This window comes from Ambystoma mexicanum, chromosome 8 (genome assembly GCF_040938575.1).
Source record: "Ambystoma mexicanum isolate Mex_15411 chromosome 8, UKY_AmexF1_1, whole genome shotgun sequence".
Lineage (NCBI taxonomy): Eukaryota > Metazoa > Chordata > Amphibia > Caudata > Ambystomatidae > Ambystoma > Ambystoma mexicanum.
The window spans coordinates 947877550-947895174 of NC_090929.1; the positions used below are offsets into that span (position 1 = coordinate 947877550).

The window sequence follows — 17625 nt, forward strand, 5'->3', positions numbered from 1 at the left end:
AAACAGATTTTAATTGCACATTTGCATTGAAGAAGGTAAAAGAATGAGGACGTGCATTCCAATAGAATCAAGATTAATCGACCATTAACTGTAAGAGCATGTATGTGGTCTATGTAATGGTTTGTGTATATTGAAAACTTATTGTCAGAAGCACAGTCAGTACATTAAAAGAAAGAATAACTGAACACACAAGGACCATAAGAATGTAAGAAGTAATATTTCCATTAGGGCAGCATTGGAAGCAAGAACACCATGGACCCAACTGTAGTGCTAAAAGATATGTTGGTATCTACAAGCTGCCTCAAAGGGAAAGAGGGGGCAATGGGAAATATAGAGAACACTTTGTGCACAAAGGAAACAGAGCACATATTTAAGTTAAATCTGACCTGTGTTGGTTTAAACAAGGGTTGAGCTATTGAATGTGCTTTTGAATAATTATTGATTATGCTATACTGCGAAGCAAAATATATTGGTCCTATACTTATTTCTAAACATTTTCCATTTAATATCACAACGTTATTACATGATTGAAGCATAATTTGTATTATGTTCTTAGGGATTACCTGGAAACCTTAAGTGCTAAAAATGTCAAAAACAGAAAATGCATAATAATGCAGACGGGTAGACCATATGATTTGGGAAATTGACAAATAGATTAAAACAGTTAGTTTTAGATGATGAACTGTCCATTCCTAATACACTGGAATTAAGTTACGATGGTTCTAAATTCATATTATGAAGTGCTATTCCAAGATAAAGACGAACCCGTCCTATTGTATTGGCATTTTATTTATCACCAACAATACATTAATTGGTAGATTATCCAAAAATATATTTTAAGCAATATGCAACAAAATATTCAAATTAGAAGTAATTTGCAGAGGAGTAAAATCAAAAGACAAATCAATTCATTTAATTGAAAAGGATGGATCACAGATTTCATTCCAATATGGCTGTGCTACTGGACAGACTATAGTCCAATCCTTATGTGGGTTGTCATTGGCCCCCAATAAGAATCCAACATGGTGCCTCAGCCACTCTGAACGCGGTAGCCAGGTGGAAAAAGTAAAGCAGTCTCTAGTTAAGTATAAGGCAAGATTGGGCTAACGGATAACTACACATTTATATTAATGTAGAAATAGAGCAGCGTTTGTGTATAAAAAAGTGCCGATATGTAATATAAAGGCACAACCATTAATTTGAATGAGAAGTACTAATCAAAGACTGCACTTTAACATAGCCATTGCAAAGACAGAGTGCAGTCTTTTTTCTACATGGATTTTCAGCTCTCAAAATGAGTCCAAGATGGCATTTCTGCCATGCTGAAAGCTATAGACATGAAACATGTGTACCGTGCTCTCTAGCAAACTGTCTGGTATGCCCATAGGCAAATGGATGTGCTCGAGTACAAGTTCTGCTGAGTAATAGGCGCATAAAATCACCTTTGTTTGTAGACCCTGAAGAAGCACGCAAAGTGGAAAAATCTTCCACAAAGTGTGAACCAGGTGTTGGGTGCAGGAAAACAAGTGTAATAGAGTGCAAGAAAATGGCCATGACAGGATCCTTATCAGTAGAGTTTAATCCATGTTCCATGGCTAGTATTTGAACTAAGGATACATATCAAATTCCATATGCGTGTAAAAGATGTTCAAATAGTAGAAAATTAACTTGTGATATGAAAACCTTCTGCAGATAATCATGCGTGTTCTTTTTTTCCCCTGTACAATACACAATGACAATGTACTACTTGATTTTGTTCAGTCATTTCTTTGTAGTTCACATTATTATCTTTACACAAGCGCCGCACTGGCATGCAAAATGTTATGTCACCTTTTATTACAGTGCCTAGAAGTTAGAGGAGGGGCTATGTCAAAACACAAACTATGAGTCGCGGAACTTGTTCTCCTTCATTTGTGCACTGAACTGAACTGCCTGATTTCCTTAGAAGAGACTTTCCTTTTGCCCGTTGGCACCAGCGTGTGCAGGTACTTTTGAGCACAAGGCTCCACTCTTCGCAGGGCTCGGACTTCCATCTAGTTAGGTGCCTCTGAAGGCGAACTGAGTCTAAAGCATTGTATCGCACTGCCTGTTTTCTTTCCCTTGCAGGTGGACTACACATTTCGTGCATATAACGCTTGCGACTGTCGTATTTGTATATATATTGTATTGGTATGGTATGTGTTGGTTTAATATTGTGATACTGTGATTTTCTCGCTACGGTCATTGTTTTAAAGGCCTTAAAATAAATGTGTATATATTTTTGATATAACAACTGTTTGGAGTAGTTTGTAAGTGATCTTGCTTTGTGTGCTCATTGCGGGCTTTCAGTCACCCTCACCCCTCTTGAGACCTAGTCTTGACCGCCGCGATCGCTACCTTGATTGGTCTGGCTCGTCCAGAGGTTACCCTGTTCCAAGTAATTAGGTTGGCCTTCTGAACTTCTGCGCCACCAGGACAGAGTTCAGAAATCCGTCTTAACAATCATTTGACACAATGTTAAAGGGACTCTCTGCAAAGATTTCCTCCGCCCTGCAGAGTACTTTGGTTGATATCAACATGTTCCTCGTCCCTGATGACGGTATGATGAGGCGACTTCAGAATTGGCACATGTGTCTACGCTCCCCAGAGGTTTTGGACTACAACTCCCATCAGTGCTAGCCAGCATAGTGAATGGTGCTGGATTGTGGAAGAGGTAGTCCAATGCATCTGGAGAGCTGTGGTAAGGAGTCAGTTCAAGTTGCATCCACTGTGAGAACAGGAATCCACTATAAAAAGCATAAAACACCATAGCAATACTGCGAGGAGACGGCCTGAGAAGAAAATAAAAGGTCCCCGGCCTGCGACTGGACAATATAAAATACCTCCACTTAAAGGAAACTGAAGGCGAACTGAGTCTAAAGCATTGTATCGCACTGCCTGTTTTCCTTCCCTTGCAGGTGGACTACACATTTCGTGCATATAACGCTTGCGACTGTCGTATTTGTATATATATTGTATTGGTATGGTATGTGTTGGTTTAATATTGTGATACTGTGATTTTCTCGCTACGGTCATTGTTTTAAAGGCCTTAAAATAAATGTGCATATATTTGTGATATAAACAACTCTCATTTTAAAGTTTGGGAAGACTCCGGCCCAATATTTGAAACGTTTCAGAGAGTATAAGAAAAAGGAAGGTGGTACTTGGGTATCTTATGTCACTGAATCCTTGAAAAACTTAACTGGCTGGGTCGAAGGTTATAAGGTTTCTACCTTCGAAGGCATGATAAATCTTGTCATGCTGGAACACATTTTTGCTTCTTCTTCCCCGGAGCTTAAGCAGCATTTGGCCGATTCGAAGGAGATAGATCCTAAGAAGCTGGCCATTGCAGCAGACTTATGGGTGTCGCATCGAGTGTCCCATAAGGACAAAACTCATCCTGGTAAGCAGGAGGAAGGGAAAAAGTCCAAAAGATATGGAGGGTGGAGAATCTGCTAAATCTTCTTCTCATAAGGGCCACAAAAAGAAAAATAAGGGTAAGACACAAGAGAACTCGCAGGGTAGTGGAGGTCCGCCTCCGAAACAGAACTCTGGTTACAATAAGCCTCCCTATGTAAACAGACCCAATGGATCGTGTTTTGCTTGTGGAGCAACTAACCATGTGAAGGGGGATCCCCGTTGTAAGGTTAGACCTTTGGGGGTCCACTCCGCTAATCTGGCCTTCTCCTCCTACGAGGAAGAAGAGATTACAGGAGCATCCTTCTCCTCAGACTCATTTCCCAGCGGGATAGAGGCTGAGGTAGTTTTAGTGTTCCTGGGAGCCTAAAGTCGCAGAGGCTTATGCTAGGATTCCGGATAATACCAAGCACTACTTTAAAGACAGTGTGCTGATCAATGGAGTGGATACTCCAGCTCTTAGGGATAGTGGGTGCAGTCGCACTGTAGTGGATTCTACCTTGGTAGACTCAGAGGAAGTTGCCAGAGCTACTCTGATGCCCACTAAGTTGGCTGACGGCCCCCTCCGTATGTTTCCAGTAATACCTGTAAATCTTACTTTAAATGGTACAGCAGTCAGGATTCCAGTGAGCATTCAGAGAAACGTCCCGGGAAAGGTCTTGTTAGGTAATGATCTCAGAGCTTTAGGGCTCGTAGGAGACACTGCCGAAAGACCCTACACACGGTCTCAAGCACGGGCAGCATTGGCCAAGTCCAATACGCCGCCCCAGCCGAAGGGGAAACCCAAGGCGAAAGGAGTCGACAAGTCACGACGAGGGAAAGAGAATATTCCCCCGAGCTCGCCTACCACTGCGGTGGAGGAAGTTGGTCAATCGCCCGCGCCTGACGAGGAGGTGGCGATGCCTGAAGTATTTGACCCCAACGATCATCCTGAACTAAAAGACTTGTTAGTTGAAGGAGGTCCTGATAGGGACGAATTCAGTAAAGGCCAACGTGAGTGCCCATCTCTGGAAGGCCAAAGGAGACAGGCCTGCTCCCAGCTTGAGGGTGAACCTCCTGGGACGCATAGGATTTATTGGGAAGGTGGACTCCTGTATAGTGAGCCCACAGAGTCTACAGAAGGAGACCATAGGAGGTTGGTGGTTCCCCTTGCTGTTAGTCCTTTCCTCCTGCAGTTGGCGCATGACGTTCCCCTTGCTGGTCACCTTGGTATGAAGAGGACCAAGCAAAGGTTATCCATGCACTTCTACTGGCCCAAGATGGGGGTGCAAGTAGAAAGTCACTGCAGGAGTTGTGCCTCCTGCCAGTTGTCTGGTAAGGTTGGCGCGACAATCCAAGCTCTGTTGGTACCGCTCCCAGTTGTGGGTACCATTTGAAAGGGTGGGGATCGACATTGTTGGTCCCCTTGACCCGCAAACATCCTCAGGCAATAGGTTTATCCTGGTGCTGGTCGACCATGCAACCAGATATCCTGAGGCCATCCCATTGAAAACTGTAACTGCCAAGTCAGTTGCAGAAGCTTTACTCGGCATATTTACTAGGGTTGGCTTCCCTAAAGAAGTTGTGTCGGATCATGGCAGCAACTTTATGTCGAAGTATAGGCAGGCTATGTGGAAAGAATGTGGGGTCACCTACAGGTTCTCTTCTGCATACCACCCCCAGACGAATGGTCTGGGGGGCGTTTCAACGGGACGTTAAAGAGCGTGATTGGGGCTCTGGAGGAGCCTCAGAGAAGAAAATGGGATCTTCTTATTTCATGCTTACTGTTTGCCTACCGAGAGGTACCACAGGAGGGTGTTGGCTTCAGCCCCTTCGAACTTCTGTTCGGTCATCCCGTACGGGGACCCTTAGCCATCGTCAAGGAGGGATGGGAGATGCTCACTCCCCCTGTTACTACCAACTTAGTTGATTATGTGCTAGGGCTCAGAAAACGGATGGTACTTCTTATGGGCTTGGCTAGTGATAAATTGAAGGCAGGGCAAGCGCTGGTGAAACATTGGTACGACCAGAAAGCTTCCCTCATCAACTTTACACTTGGTCAGCAAGTCCTGATCATGAATCTCATAAGGCCTCGAGCTTTCCAGGACAAATGGTCAGGCCCTTACCCAGTGGTGGAGCCCCTGGGTGAGGTTAACTATTCAGTGGACCTTGGAAGGCCTGAACAGGCTCCAAAAGTGTTTCACGTGAATAGGCTGAAGGCTTTCGTCCCAAGCGTCGAAATCGCAGCACTGCTACTGGCTTTAGATGTTGAGGAAGAGGAGTCTGAACCTCTCCCCGACCTGTTCCCAAGCAGTCCTTCAGATAGCTCTTTTGAGGGTGTCCGAGTGGCCCCTCACCAAAATGGACAAGGCTCAGTGGTTTACCTTGGACATGAAGTAGGTGGAGGGAGGAGACAGCCTCTACCCAGTAAGGTACAAGCAGTACAAGACTGGCCTACCCGCACTACGCAAACCCAAGTGAGAGCCTTCTTAGGACTCACAGGGTATTACCGCAATTTTGTGGCAGACTATGGCACCATAGCTGCTCCTCTGACTGCCCTCACAACTCCGAAGAAACCCAAGAAGGCAACTTGGACCGACGAGTGTGAGAAGGCCTTCAATGGCTTAAAAGACTCCTTGTGCTAGGCCCCTGTCCTCAGGGCCCCTGATTATCAAAGACCTTTTATCGTGCAGACGGACGCCTCTGACACTGGGATAGGAGCTGTACTATCACAAGTAGATGAGAAAGGTAAGGAACACCCTATCGGTTTTATTAGTTGCCAGCTTAAGGACAGAGAGCTCAGATGGTCCACGTTAGAGAAAGAATGTTTCTCTGTTGTGTGGGCCCTAAGGAAGCTGAGGCCCTACCTCTATGGGACCCACTTCACTGTGCAAAATGACCATAAGCCGTTAAAGTGGCTAATGAACATGAAGGGGGAGAATCCAAAGTTGCTTAGGTGGTCTATAAGTCTACAAGGCTTCGACTTCACTATTGAGCATAGGCCAGGTGTCCAACATAGCAATGCTGATGGGTTGTCCAGAATGTTTAACCGACCTGAACAAGAGACTCATCCAGGGGTGGATTAGTTCCCCCTGTCCATAGTCTGGGAGGGGCGAGTGTTAGGAAAGATTTCGTAATTGTAGGTAATTTTCCTTCCATGTGGCAACCCCTAAACTTTTTGCTGTTGTTTTTCACCTTGTTCTTGACTTTGCCAGAGAAGTGCAGCCTTCTGCCGCACTCCTCTGGGCTTTCGCTCCTTTCTTACGGGGAAACTGACATGCCCTTAAGACAGTCAGTACCGGGGAACGCTGTTTCCCATAGTTTCTTTTATCATGTTGCGGCTTTAGTGCAACATGACACAAGAGGGCACTGTAAGCTAAGTTACAGCTCTCTTGGGTCTCTAGCCTTCTACAGGCCCTAGATACTCGTTTAGGATGGTATTTGATCGGTGCAAGTAATTCAGGGACGGGAATGGTGGCAGCGATCGTTTTCTTGTATTTTGAGCTCCTTTTGGCGTTCTAAGCGCGTTTTCTGCGCTTCACCCAAAATGGTGGCCTGGCTCCCAAAATGGCCAGACCACGAGGCTCCTTTGTCCTGTCCGCTGACCGTCTTGCTCCCTTCACCTTCCCCAGGTCGAGCCGACCCGGGGCCTTCCTTATTTGGGCATGTACTTTCCCGCGAAACACGGATGCTTTCGCGGGCTTCTACATGTCTTTTGTGTGCCTCCAGGGTGTGGGCTGGGATGTCTGGTCCCAATACACATCCTGGGTGCCAGAGAGTCTAGGGTGGTGTGAATGCCTGGGACCACCGTGGTCCGTGATTGGTCCACGTATGGTGTGAGTGTTAATGAGCGGATCTCCCATTGGGTCCCCTCCGTTTTGGCGCGAAGGGAACCGTGGATAAGAGGGGGCTGGAAACACCACTACCATGTCGATCTCCTGAGTTCTCACGAACGAAGGAATACAGGAGCCAAGTATCCTGCAACTAAGAGGCTGGACCGAGGAATCGCTGGTGACCCGCTGAAGGACTTCTCCTCTGCACTGCTGTCGCCTTGTGAAACCCTTTTCACCTTGGATCGAACCAGAAGGCCTGTACTGGTACTTCGACCTTTGGAATAGCGGGAACAGCTATTCTCGGCATCTTCATCATCTCCTGCCAGTAAGCCTTCGGAAGCGTCTCTGGGCCATCCAGTTGACTGACCAGCTTACAAGGGAGTCTTGCTCTGTAACCGCCGCCAGGTTGTGTTGTATTTCGAGTCCTTGTCACTCTCACACGCTTAGTACACTTGGCGTTCCCAAGTCTGAAGTGAGTAGTGTATATTTGGCTCAGATACACACGGCCACTCCGTTGCCCTGCTGTGGTGACAAAACTGTGCAGGTTTCTTCGATTGGGACGTCTTTTTACTCAACACGACGACGAGGCGTTCCCTGCTCTTCTGAACCTGCCAGCTGCTGAAACTGACGCGGAGCTGAAACTGACGCGGAGAAGCCTGGGTCTGCTTACATCGGGGACCGGTGAGTAGTTTAGCTAGGATCTGGTCGCCCTCCTGCAGGAGCCCATTGCTTTTCCCCGCTGTGTAAAACAGCACCCTTTTGCCGTACTTGCGCTCTGCTTCTGCCCACAGTGGAGGCTGCGCTCGAGTCGCGGAACTTGTTCTCCTTCATTTGTGCACTGTACTGAACTGCCTGATTTCCTTAGAAGAGACTTTCCTTTTGCCCGTTGGCACCAGCGTGTGCAGGTACTTTTGAGCACAAGGCTCCTCTCTTCACAGGGCTCGGACTTCCATCTAGTTAGGTGCCTCTGAAGGCGAACTGAGTCTAAAGCATTGTATCGCACTGCCTGTTTTCTTTCCCTTGCAGGTGGACTACACATTTCGTGCATATAACGCTTGCGACTGTCGTATTTGTATATATATTGTATTGGTATGGTATGTGTTGGTTTAATATTGTGATACTGTGATTTTCTCGCTACGGTCATTGTTTTAAAGGCCTTAAAATAAATGTGTATATATTTTTGATATAACAACTGTTTGGAGTAGTTTGTAAGTGATCTTGCTTTGTGTGCTCATTGCGGGCTTTCAGTCACCCTCACCCCTCTTGAGACCTAGTCTTGACCGCTGCGATCGCTACCTTGATTGGTCTGGCTCGTCCAGAGGTTACCCTGTTCCAAGTAATTAGGTTGGCCTTCTGAACTTCTGCGCCACCAGGACAGAGTTCAGAAATCCGTCTTAACAATCATTTGACACAATGTTAAAGGGACTCTCTGCAAAGATTTCCTCCGCCCTGCAGAGTACTTTGGTTGATATCAACATGTTCCTCGTCCCTGATGACGGTATGATGAGGCGACTTCAGAATTGGCACATGTGTCTACGCTCCCCAGAGGTTTTGGACTACAACTCCCATCAGTGCTAGCCAGCATAGTGAATGGTGCTGGATTGTGGAAGAGGTAGTCCAATGCATCTGGAGAGCTGTGGTAAGGAGTCAGTTCAAGTTGCATCCACTGTGAGAACAGGAATCCACTATAAAAAGCATAAAACACCATAGCAATACTAAGAGGAGACGGCCTGAGAAGAAAATAAAAGGTCCCCGGCCTGCGAGTGGACAATATAAAATACCTCCACTTAAAGGAAACCATATCATGTGCCCATGTCAACGTGCCTCTGTCACAAGTAGATGCTGCTATATGCCAACAGTTTGGCCTTCATTATAAATCTAGCACAAACAGTAGAAGATGGCAGCATTTTTAAAGACGGCTTGATTTTAACCCTGCCCGACTATGGGCTAGGCGGAATTACCACAAGCGTTATTCACTGGGAATACCACATTTGGTGATTACTGCCATATTATGTGGTCAAACACCTTTTTTTACCGTCAATTTTTACCACCACCGGAAAAGTCTAAGTAACAATTGAAAAAACGTGCCTGAGGTTTGTAAAACCCTTTTGTCCTGTACTGAAGGGAAACGCAAGTGCATAGCTTCAATTCAGCCCAAAAAGTAAAGGTTTTATGGGGAAAATCAAAGGGAGTGAAAAGTGGGTATCTGATGCGCTCATCACCAAATACCCCTTTGAGCATTAGAACAATGATACAATTGCCGTATCAACTGTAACTTTATAAAAAAATCAGTTTCCAACCTCAAAAATTACAGTGGAAATGTAGTTTAAGAAAAAGTAGAAAAATAAAGCATGCAGGAAGCCAGAAAAACTTCCTGCAGTATTTCTGGAAAACTACTTCCCTTACTGCCAACCACGTTGAGGCCGATTTCTGGAATTATTGCATGCAGTAAAAGTATTTACCGCATTGGGATAATTCCAAGCTAAAGTTATACCAATAATAATATTATCCTTCCAACACTATCCCCAGAGCAATGTTTTTTCTAGGAAACATGTTGCTAATCACAACCCAAAAGCACTTGCAGCATATTTAAGGTCTGAGTCCATTTACATTGCTACCCCGTTCCTAGCCAGTTTGATGTCAAGTGCTGGCTGGCGGGCTTTCCCAAAATGTTAGCTTGGCAATATTTTGCTCGGGTGATCATTTTGCCACTTCGATACAGTTGCTGGCAAGATTTGTCCAGAGATATTTTCAATGGATACCTTTTATCAACCAATAGTGAACTTGTTGCAGTGCCCCAGGCACAGAATTACTCTGGCGCCTCACTAAGAGACGTATTAAAGGTATTAGTGTACTGTACAGTCAGGGAGGCTACAAATCACACCACGAGGGTACAATGCAAAAATACCCCAAGTTAAACATACATTCAAGGGTTTGAGTGCATATGCGCCAATCGGATAGTTACACACCCGTGTTAATACGGGATTCCGTTAATTTAATTATCATCAGCAATTAAAATAAAATGCTAACGCGCGTTTCGACCGCTGGGTCTTTCTCAAGGCATAAAATAACAAGTATCAATTATATCCTTCAGTGGTCGTGAGAAAGTAATTCAGGATCCTGCAACTATATGGTATTAGCATCTGATAATGCCTAGTAGGGAAGTTCAGTCAACCTTCTGAACGAGTTCGTTCTGGCAGTAATAGGCTATTCCCATCTTAAGATGCGAAAATATTCATATTTCAAAATAGTCGGATGAAATGCCTGTGCTGTTTTGCAGCATAGAGCTCTTGTGCACTATTCATAGGAATATCCTATAATTACCTGAATAAACTCTCTCAGAGGGGTGACTGTACTTTATCGACTAGGCATTATCAGATGCTAATACCGGATACTTGCAAGATGCTTAATTACTTACACACGACACCAAAAGGAAATTAGTATACTTGTTATTTTATGCCTTGAGAAGGACTTGCAGTCGAAACACGTGTCGGCACTCTATTTCAATTGATGCTGGCATTGTTTTGCAACTGATGATAATTAAATTAACGGAATCATAACTAGTAACGTTTTTGTGTAAATATCAAATTGGCGCATATGGACACAACCCTTGAATTTATGTTTAACTTGGGGTATTTTTGCAGTGTACCCTTGTGGTGTGAGTTGCAGCTTCTCTGGCTGTACAGTACAATAATACATTCAATACTTCTCTTAGTGAGGCACTGAAGTAATTCTGTGCAATCAAAAGGCTATTTATGTCTAGAACATCCATAGCCCGCACCAGACTGGCCTCAACGAGACCATTTCTTCAAATGATGCCATGTAGGTCTTTTTCAGCTGACTTGCCTACCTCCCAGGGGTGGACTGGGAACCAGAAGAGGCCCTGGAAATAATCTTCAACGTGGCTCCATATTACACAAAGTGGCACCATATTACACATTATTAGCAAGCCTTTTCCTATAGGAACATTTGTAAATACCACACAAAAGAGGCCCCGGGTGCAGAGGCCTACTGTGAAATCTCCAAAGTTCCCTATAGGCCAGTCCATCAGTGCCTCCCACTGCTAATTAGAGGGGGAGGCAGGTTTATACTATGAAGCATGACCACTGAGTCATCATTCTTCTGGGTAAATTATGGGTTTAAAAGTGCTATATTTCAATGGTAAAGACTTTTTAACAGACTCTTCCAATCTCAGACACTCCATACTCCTGAGTTCCCAGCCCACCCATATGGACGGCCTTGGAATGCTCCTTTTTGCGCCTTAAACACTATCGGACATGCCAAGTCTCCCGCAACTCGCAGAGTCTCCAGCAGAGGGTGACAAACTCCAGCACTCGCTCCCACCTAAAATTATGAAAACCAGAATGCAATTCTATGGGGAAATTCCTTTCTCCCGATTTCAGGAGCAAAATCTCCCCCCCCCCCCACCTGGTCGGGAGACTTGCCATGTCTGCTGTATTTCCTTAAGAGCAGCCAATGGTTGGCACTAGCCTTGGAAGGAAGGCAAGTTCGCTGGCCCGCTTACCATCTGCGCGCGCAGGTACATCTGGGCCTGGCTGGCGGTGAGCGCGGGGCTTGTGGCGTTGCTCAGGAGCACGGTCTGCTGGGTGATGCCAGAGGCAGAGGAAGAGTTCACGTTCTGTGCCCGGCTGATCAGCTGGGCGGCCGCGGGCGACGTCGAGAGATTGATCTGCTACAAAGAACAAGAAACACGGGTTAAGTCGCTGCCGATCCTCGTTAGGAAGCTAGAGGGTGTCTGGAGGCAACGCAGTACCCTAGGTAACCACAAGGTGCCACTGTCGCCCAACCCATCCGTGTTTCATCAGAATAAAGCCGAAGCCCAGGTATTCCGAGGCAGCACTTTAGGCACCGGCTGTTTCGGCACGCAGCCCTGGGTGCAGAAGGTCCCTAAATATATTGTAAACCGAAGCACTGAAAAACGCAGTGCCTTGGCTGACAGTATATTTAAACAAACACGAGCTCCAAGGGGCGTGTTCACTTGCAGGACAGCTCCAAGTACGGAGTGGCTATTGTTTGCTTAAATATAATGTCAACCAAAGCACTGCATTGTTCAGTGCTTGGGTGACAACATATTTAAGCAAACAAATATCCCGGTGCCAACAGGGCATGCATGCCCAAAAGGGACCTGCGCCCAAGGCGCCTTGCTGAACCCGGCCCGCGCTGAAAGCAATGCGACAAAACACGGCATACCACAATACCTCTACAAACTTCAGACCATTTCTGCATGTAGCAGCTGCCTTTCGCTGAAGACACCGAAACACAAGCTACTGTACATGGCTTCCCTTGGCTTAATTGGCAGTTATTTTAGGACAATGAAAATAATGTAAGGGTTGGCATATGACGGACAAATGAAATTTGGAAAACACCCAATACAGTTGGAAAGATACATTTCCCATGATAATATTTAAAGATCACAAAGCACCCACCACAACACTGGATTCAGTGACCACGGAGAAGCTGGAAGGCTGATTGCAATGGCAAGCGTCCATTTTCACTCAATACAGAATTGACGGTTATGCACGAATAGAGTCCACCATTTGAAGCAGTAGTTTTTACGGGGAAGTGGGGATTACGTTGGGGGGGGGGGGGGGGGGGCTGAGAGTTAATTGTGGGAGAGAAGGCGATTCGAAATGGCTTTTGCCGAGTCTCCCGCAGCTCCCGGGAGTCTTCAGCAGAGGGAGACAAACTCCAGCTCTTGCTCCCACCTAAACTAATTAAAACGTCAATGCAATCCTATGGGGGAATTCCTTTCTCCAGCTTTCTGGAACAAATTCTCCCTCCCACCCGGTCGGGATACTTGGCATATCTGCAAAGCTGGTTATCTCGCAATCTTCTTTATTATTGGGCGGGGGGGGGGGGCAGGGAGTTGCCAGGGTGAAGGATCAAAAAAACGCGAGGCGGAGAAGGGTGCCTGGTTGGGTGTAGCAGGGCCAGGCAGAGTAATGGCGATAGCCAGGTAGAGTTGGAGAAGAGGAAAGCCTAGCTCATGTATACATTTGTAGACAAGGGGGAAGTTTAAAAAAGGTAGAGGTTGAACATTTGTATGGCGCCTAAATATCAAAACGTGTTTCAAGTTGCCACAAGACTAAAGAAGGGGGCTTGGGGGAGGGCAAGGGAGAAAAACTAATAACAGTCCTACTGGGCAACGTTGCTCCGGTCTACGCCAGCCTGGAGCCTGAAATCAAAGAGCGCATTCTACCAAGAGGATGTAAATAAAGTCTGCTAAGGACTAAAGTGGAGATCAGAGTTTTTAGTTGAGGGAAAGGTGAGATGGCAACATATTTTTGGGATGTTCAGTAGATGGAGCCCGACAGGCTGTATATGAGTTGATGGAAGGATACAGAGGACTCCTCCATTGTGAACCTGGTGGCATGGTCTTAGACTGCCAGGTGCAAAGGACATGGCAGAGGAAAGAGATGGTTGCACTAGAGCAGGGGTCTAGAACCTTTGGCTCTCCTAGTGTTTTGGACTAAAACTCAACAGTAGTCAGTAAAGGCAATGGTGTGGTATCATGAAGACTGCAGTCCAAAACTGGAGAGCCGTAGGTTGCATACCACTGCAACAGAGGATTTAATACCCAGAACAAATACACGAGAAGAGAAGCTGAAACATAAGGTTTTCTTAGGAAGGAGGTATAAAAAGAGTAAAGAGGGAGGTACTAAGGACCATCCCTCGTGGGACTTTTTAGATGGGGTGACAAGAGAGGAGGGCAAAACAGAAGAGTGATGGCTGGATGGCTATGAATGAATTATAACCTCTGGCATTGCTCTGTGCATTCCGGCAAGGCCATTGTTTTTCAGCCTGCCAGGTCATTGCAGAAGGGAAATACCATATGCAAATCAGGTTTGGTACCAACCCAATAGAGGCAGACCGGCTCAAACATCCCTTTTGCACGAGACCACACGCAACTTGAGATATGTTTATCCATCACTGGGCATAATCAGTGAGATGTAGCTTCGGGCTCTAGGCATGGAACACATGGGACCTTAATCTGCGTATATCCATCCCACTCACTGCAATTTTAGAAACACAGAAGAGTGATTGCACAACGGGACAGGTGCCAGAGCTCCAGGGGATGGAGAAGGTGTGCTTGGCTAGGTAAAAGGCAATCCAAGCAAGAGCAGTGTAATGGAAACCAAAGTGGGAGAGAGTCTGTAGAAGAGTGTTCTACAGTACCAAAGGCTACAGACAGATCAAGGAGGATAACAGTGAAGGAGAGCTGACAGCAGTGAGCCATGTTGTAGTTGGAGATTTTGGTGAGTGCCACTTATGTGTAGACTATGCTATGCAACTCAGATTGGAGGGGGTTGGTGAGTCGCAAAGCTTCCTGGTATGCAGCGATACAGCTGAAAACCACACATTCAGGACTCTCAAATAGTGCAGGGAAACATATCTGTGCCAGCAGTTAGCTGTGTTTGGGTAAGTGGTGCGTCTCGTTAAGATTGGTATTCCAGTAGAGGCCTCGTTACAGGCTGGGGATGTGCGTGTTCAGAGGGACATGCATAAAAGGAGAAAAGTTGGGGTAGGTAAATATTGCCAGTTCCCTGACTTTCTAGTGTTTGAAGAGAAGGATACTGAAGGAAATACAAATCTCTGAGAAGTAGTAAGCAAAGCCATTCACAGAGAGTGGGGGAGGGGAGGGATTGGGTAAGGAGCTTTGAGCATGAACTGCAGTCGTATAGATTTTTATGAGGATATCAACCAAGGAAGATCAGGTTACAAGGGTTACTTTGGTAGAGTGTAGGGGCGGGGCGAGAGCAAGGAGGCTTTCTTGTAGGAGAAGAGGAGAGAAGGTCAGTCGGGTCTGCACAAGATGCGCGGATGGCGACTCAAGCAAAAGTGCTTACCTGTAACAGTATTTTCACAGCTTTCCTTGGTTTTAGATTACCATGCTGTGCCTAAGTTGCCATGTAGTGCTTGATGTGGAATATTTCAGTTGGTTTTTCTCAACTTTGAAAATAGGCATTGGCCTGTGTGTGTAATCAATATAATCGACCAGATACCTCCCTGGCATTCATGAACCCACCACAGCGCTCATCTAATTAGCTGCCATCAACAAATTGTAAACTGAAAAAATTCCTTTCGGGGTCAGTGCCCCAATTGGAGTCTCCTCTTAGGAAACTCCTTTTTCTTTATAATGCCTTTTTACTTATTTATATACAGACTCTCATGACCTGGAAGGGTGGCATGTTGATTGTAATCAAAGGCCCCAAACAAACAGAACTGAAGGCCCAATGACCTGTCAGCATTCAGAAACCTGCTGCTGGAAAGGGGCCTATTTAGGCAGACTATGTGGGTGTCTTTCTGCAGTGGAAATCCCTGAAAGCTAAAACAAAAATGTAATCCGAGTGTAGTTTGGAAGAGCACATCACATTACTGGCTGAGAAATACAGCACTTTCACTGAAACTGCCACCCATCAAAAGGTGGTGCTCTGTGACAATTCAGACCCACTTTTCAGCAGAAAAACGACCAGCAGATAATTAAGTATATTTTATTAATGATTGAAAGAAACAGCCCAGCACTTTCAACGCAAAAGCAAAGTGAACCCTGATCAGTAAAACACACTGTAGGTCAAAGAATCAAGGCGGATGTTAGAAAATGCAATATGTGTGTTCCTTTCAGCCAAGGACAAATGGTGGGTCTCTGGGTAAAATTCACAAAGGAGTCCCCCACTGAAAGCCTGGCTTGCTTTACAACTGCTACACAATGTGGCCCGAAGGGTGTTGAAAACGTAGTTTCCCTAGACCTGCTGTCTCTGAGGGCAGTTCTGAGCAGGCAAATGTTTTAGCTAGTGCAGACAGGAATGTGGGGACGGGGATTTCTCAGTTGTCAAAGCCCCATCTGTTTACCACCAGCAGCTACCAACTTCAAACAAAGAGGATAACACATAAAAAAATAATCCTGGTCACAGGCTGGCCAACAGTGGCACATGGCACAGAGGAGGGAAAACTCAAATGTGCACATATGAAGATTCCCCTTAGTTTAAATGGACTGTCACAATTGTTGCTTTTTCTCAGAAACTACAAATCACACTGCATACATACAGGTTTTATTTTTTAGATAATTTCAAGGCAATTTTGGCAATATAATATTCTTCCACCTGCCTCTTAGGGAAATGTAATGACCAGCTGAAAGGTGTTCTGGGATGCTCTGAACATGTTCCGAATTTGAGAGTTGGCGAACGGGTGGAGGCTAACATTCGGAATGTGAGTAATCAATTGCATGCTCCTAACGATTATGCTTTGGTGCATGGTACAGACCCGATCGTTTTATTTAATTCCCCATGATTAGCTTATAGGCAAATATATACATTATGGCAGTTAGTAAATTCTGAAGTTTTGCCATAACACATTTTTGCCAAAAAGTTGAAATGGGAACAAAAGTGGATTTCAAATGGCAGTTACCATATCTCTGCTCCAGACTGCTAAACCAATTCAGAGAGGGAGGCTGGACTTGGGAGGAGATAGAAGGGTAACTGTCCGATCCTAGTTGCGGAAGCTCTTGCTAGGCACTTCCCAAAAGTGAAATCTTGATGGGGTCATCACTGCTATACAAAATGGATGCACTATGGGAGAAGGGGAGAGCTGCTGAAATGTACCATCCGACAGCTACAAGGAAATACCAAAGGAAAATCAAAACTGCCTCTGGGTGGAGCTGTCGATTGCTGGCAAGGCCTAAACGCTGATTGGCCCCTATGGTGAAGAGTTGGTGGCCATCCTTGAGAGTGGAGTGACCAGACCCCTGCCCTGTCCTTTCAGAGGGTCCCGAGATGTAGCCGGCTTTCCTAAACTTTGAACAGAGGTTTTCAATGTAAGTAGACTTAAACCCTTTGCAATCCAAAGGTGGGAAAATTAGCTGGCTTTATATACTTTCCCTTTATAGTAGGCAGGACGCCGGGGGGTGGTTTAGGGTGCAAACCGGTGTAGTTCTGTAGCCTATTTAACAATAAATATTAATTTAATTAATTCTCCTTGGCGGAACACCACATGGTGATTTTTGTTAAAATTCAAAATTGCCAAAACTAAATTTCCAGTGTGCGCTGAAACATAGATTGTAATATAATTAGGTAATCCTATCTTGCCTGTTAACCCTGACTTCTTTTAGGAAAAGGGGTGTCTTTGTCCCTACACTAAAACAATCCCCAAACTGCCAGTTTCCCCAACACAGGCCTTTAAGTGGAGGGGGTCTGAAATCCAAAATTCTAAAATGGGTTTGATGAATTGACATTTTATGTTTTTATATAGTGATAATTTGGCATGTGTATAGGTGTGAAACGTTTGTCTAAACTATTTCACACCATGAAGAAATAAATACAAATTCTCAAATCACCACCATTTTTACCATCCAGCTTCCCCA

The 17625-nt window shown here is 45.4% G+C and overlaps 1 protein-coding gene across 6 annotated transcripts in view; it reads right to left on the reverse strand.

The window, feature by feature from the left end:
- Window positions 1-17625, reverse strand: part of PHC2 (polyhomeotic homolog 2) — a 1003431-nt gene that overhangs the window by 447251 nt on the left and 538555 nt on the right. For 5 of the 6 annotated variants that reach the window (XM_069610856.1, XM_069610854.1, XM_069610855.1 and 2 more), the window contains one exon: window positions 11773-11940. In XM_069610856.1, the coding sequence (XP_069466957.1) occupies window positions 11773-11940 (168 nt within the window). The remainder of the gene's footprint in view (window positions 1-11772; window positions 11941-17625) is intronic. The other variant, XM_069610853.1, reaches the window with a different exon arrangement.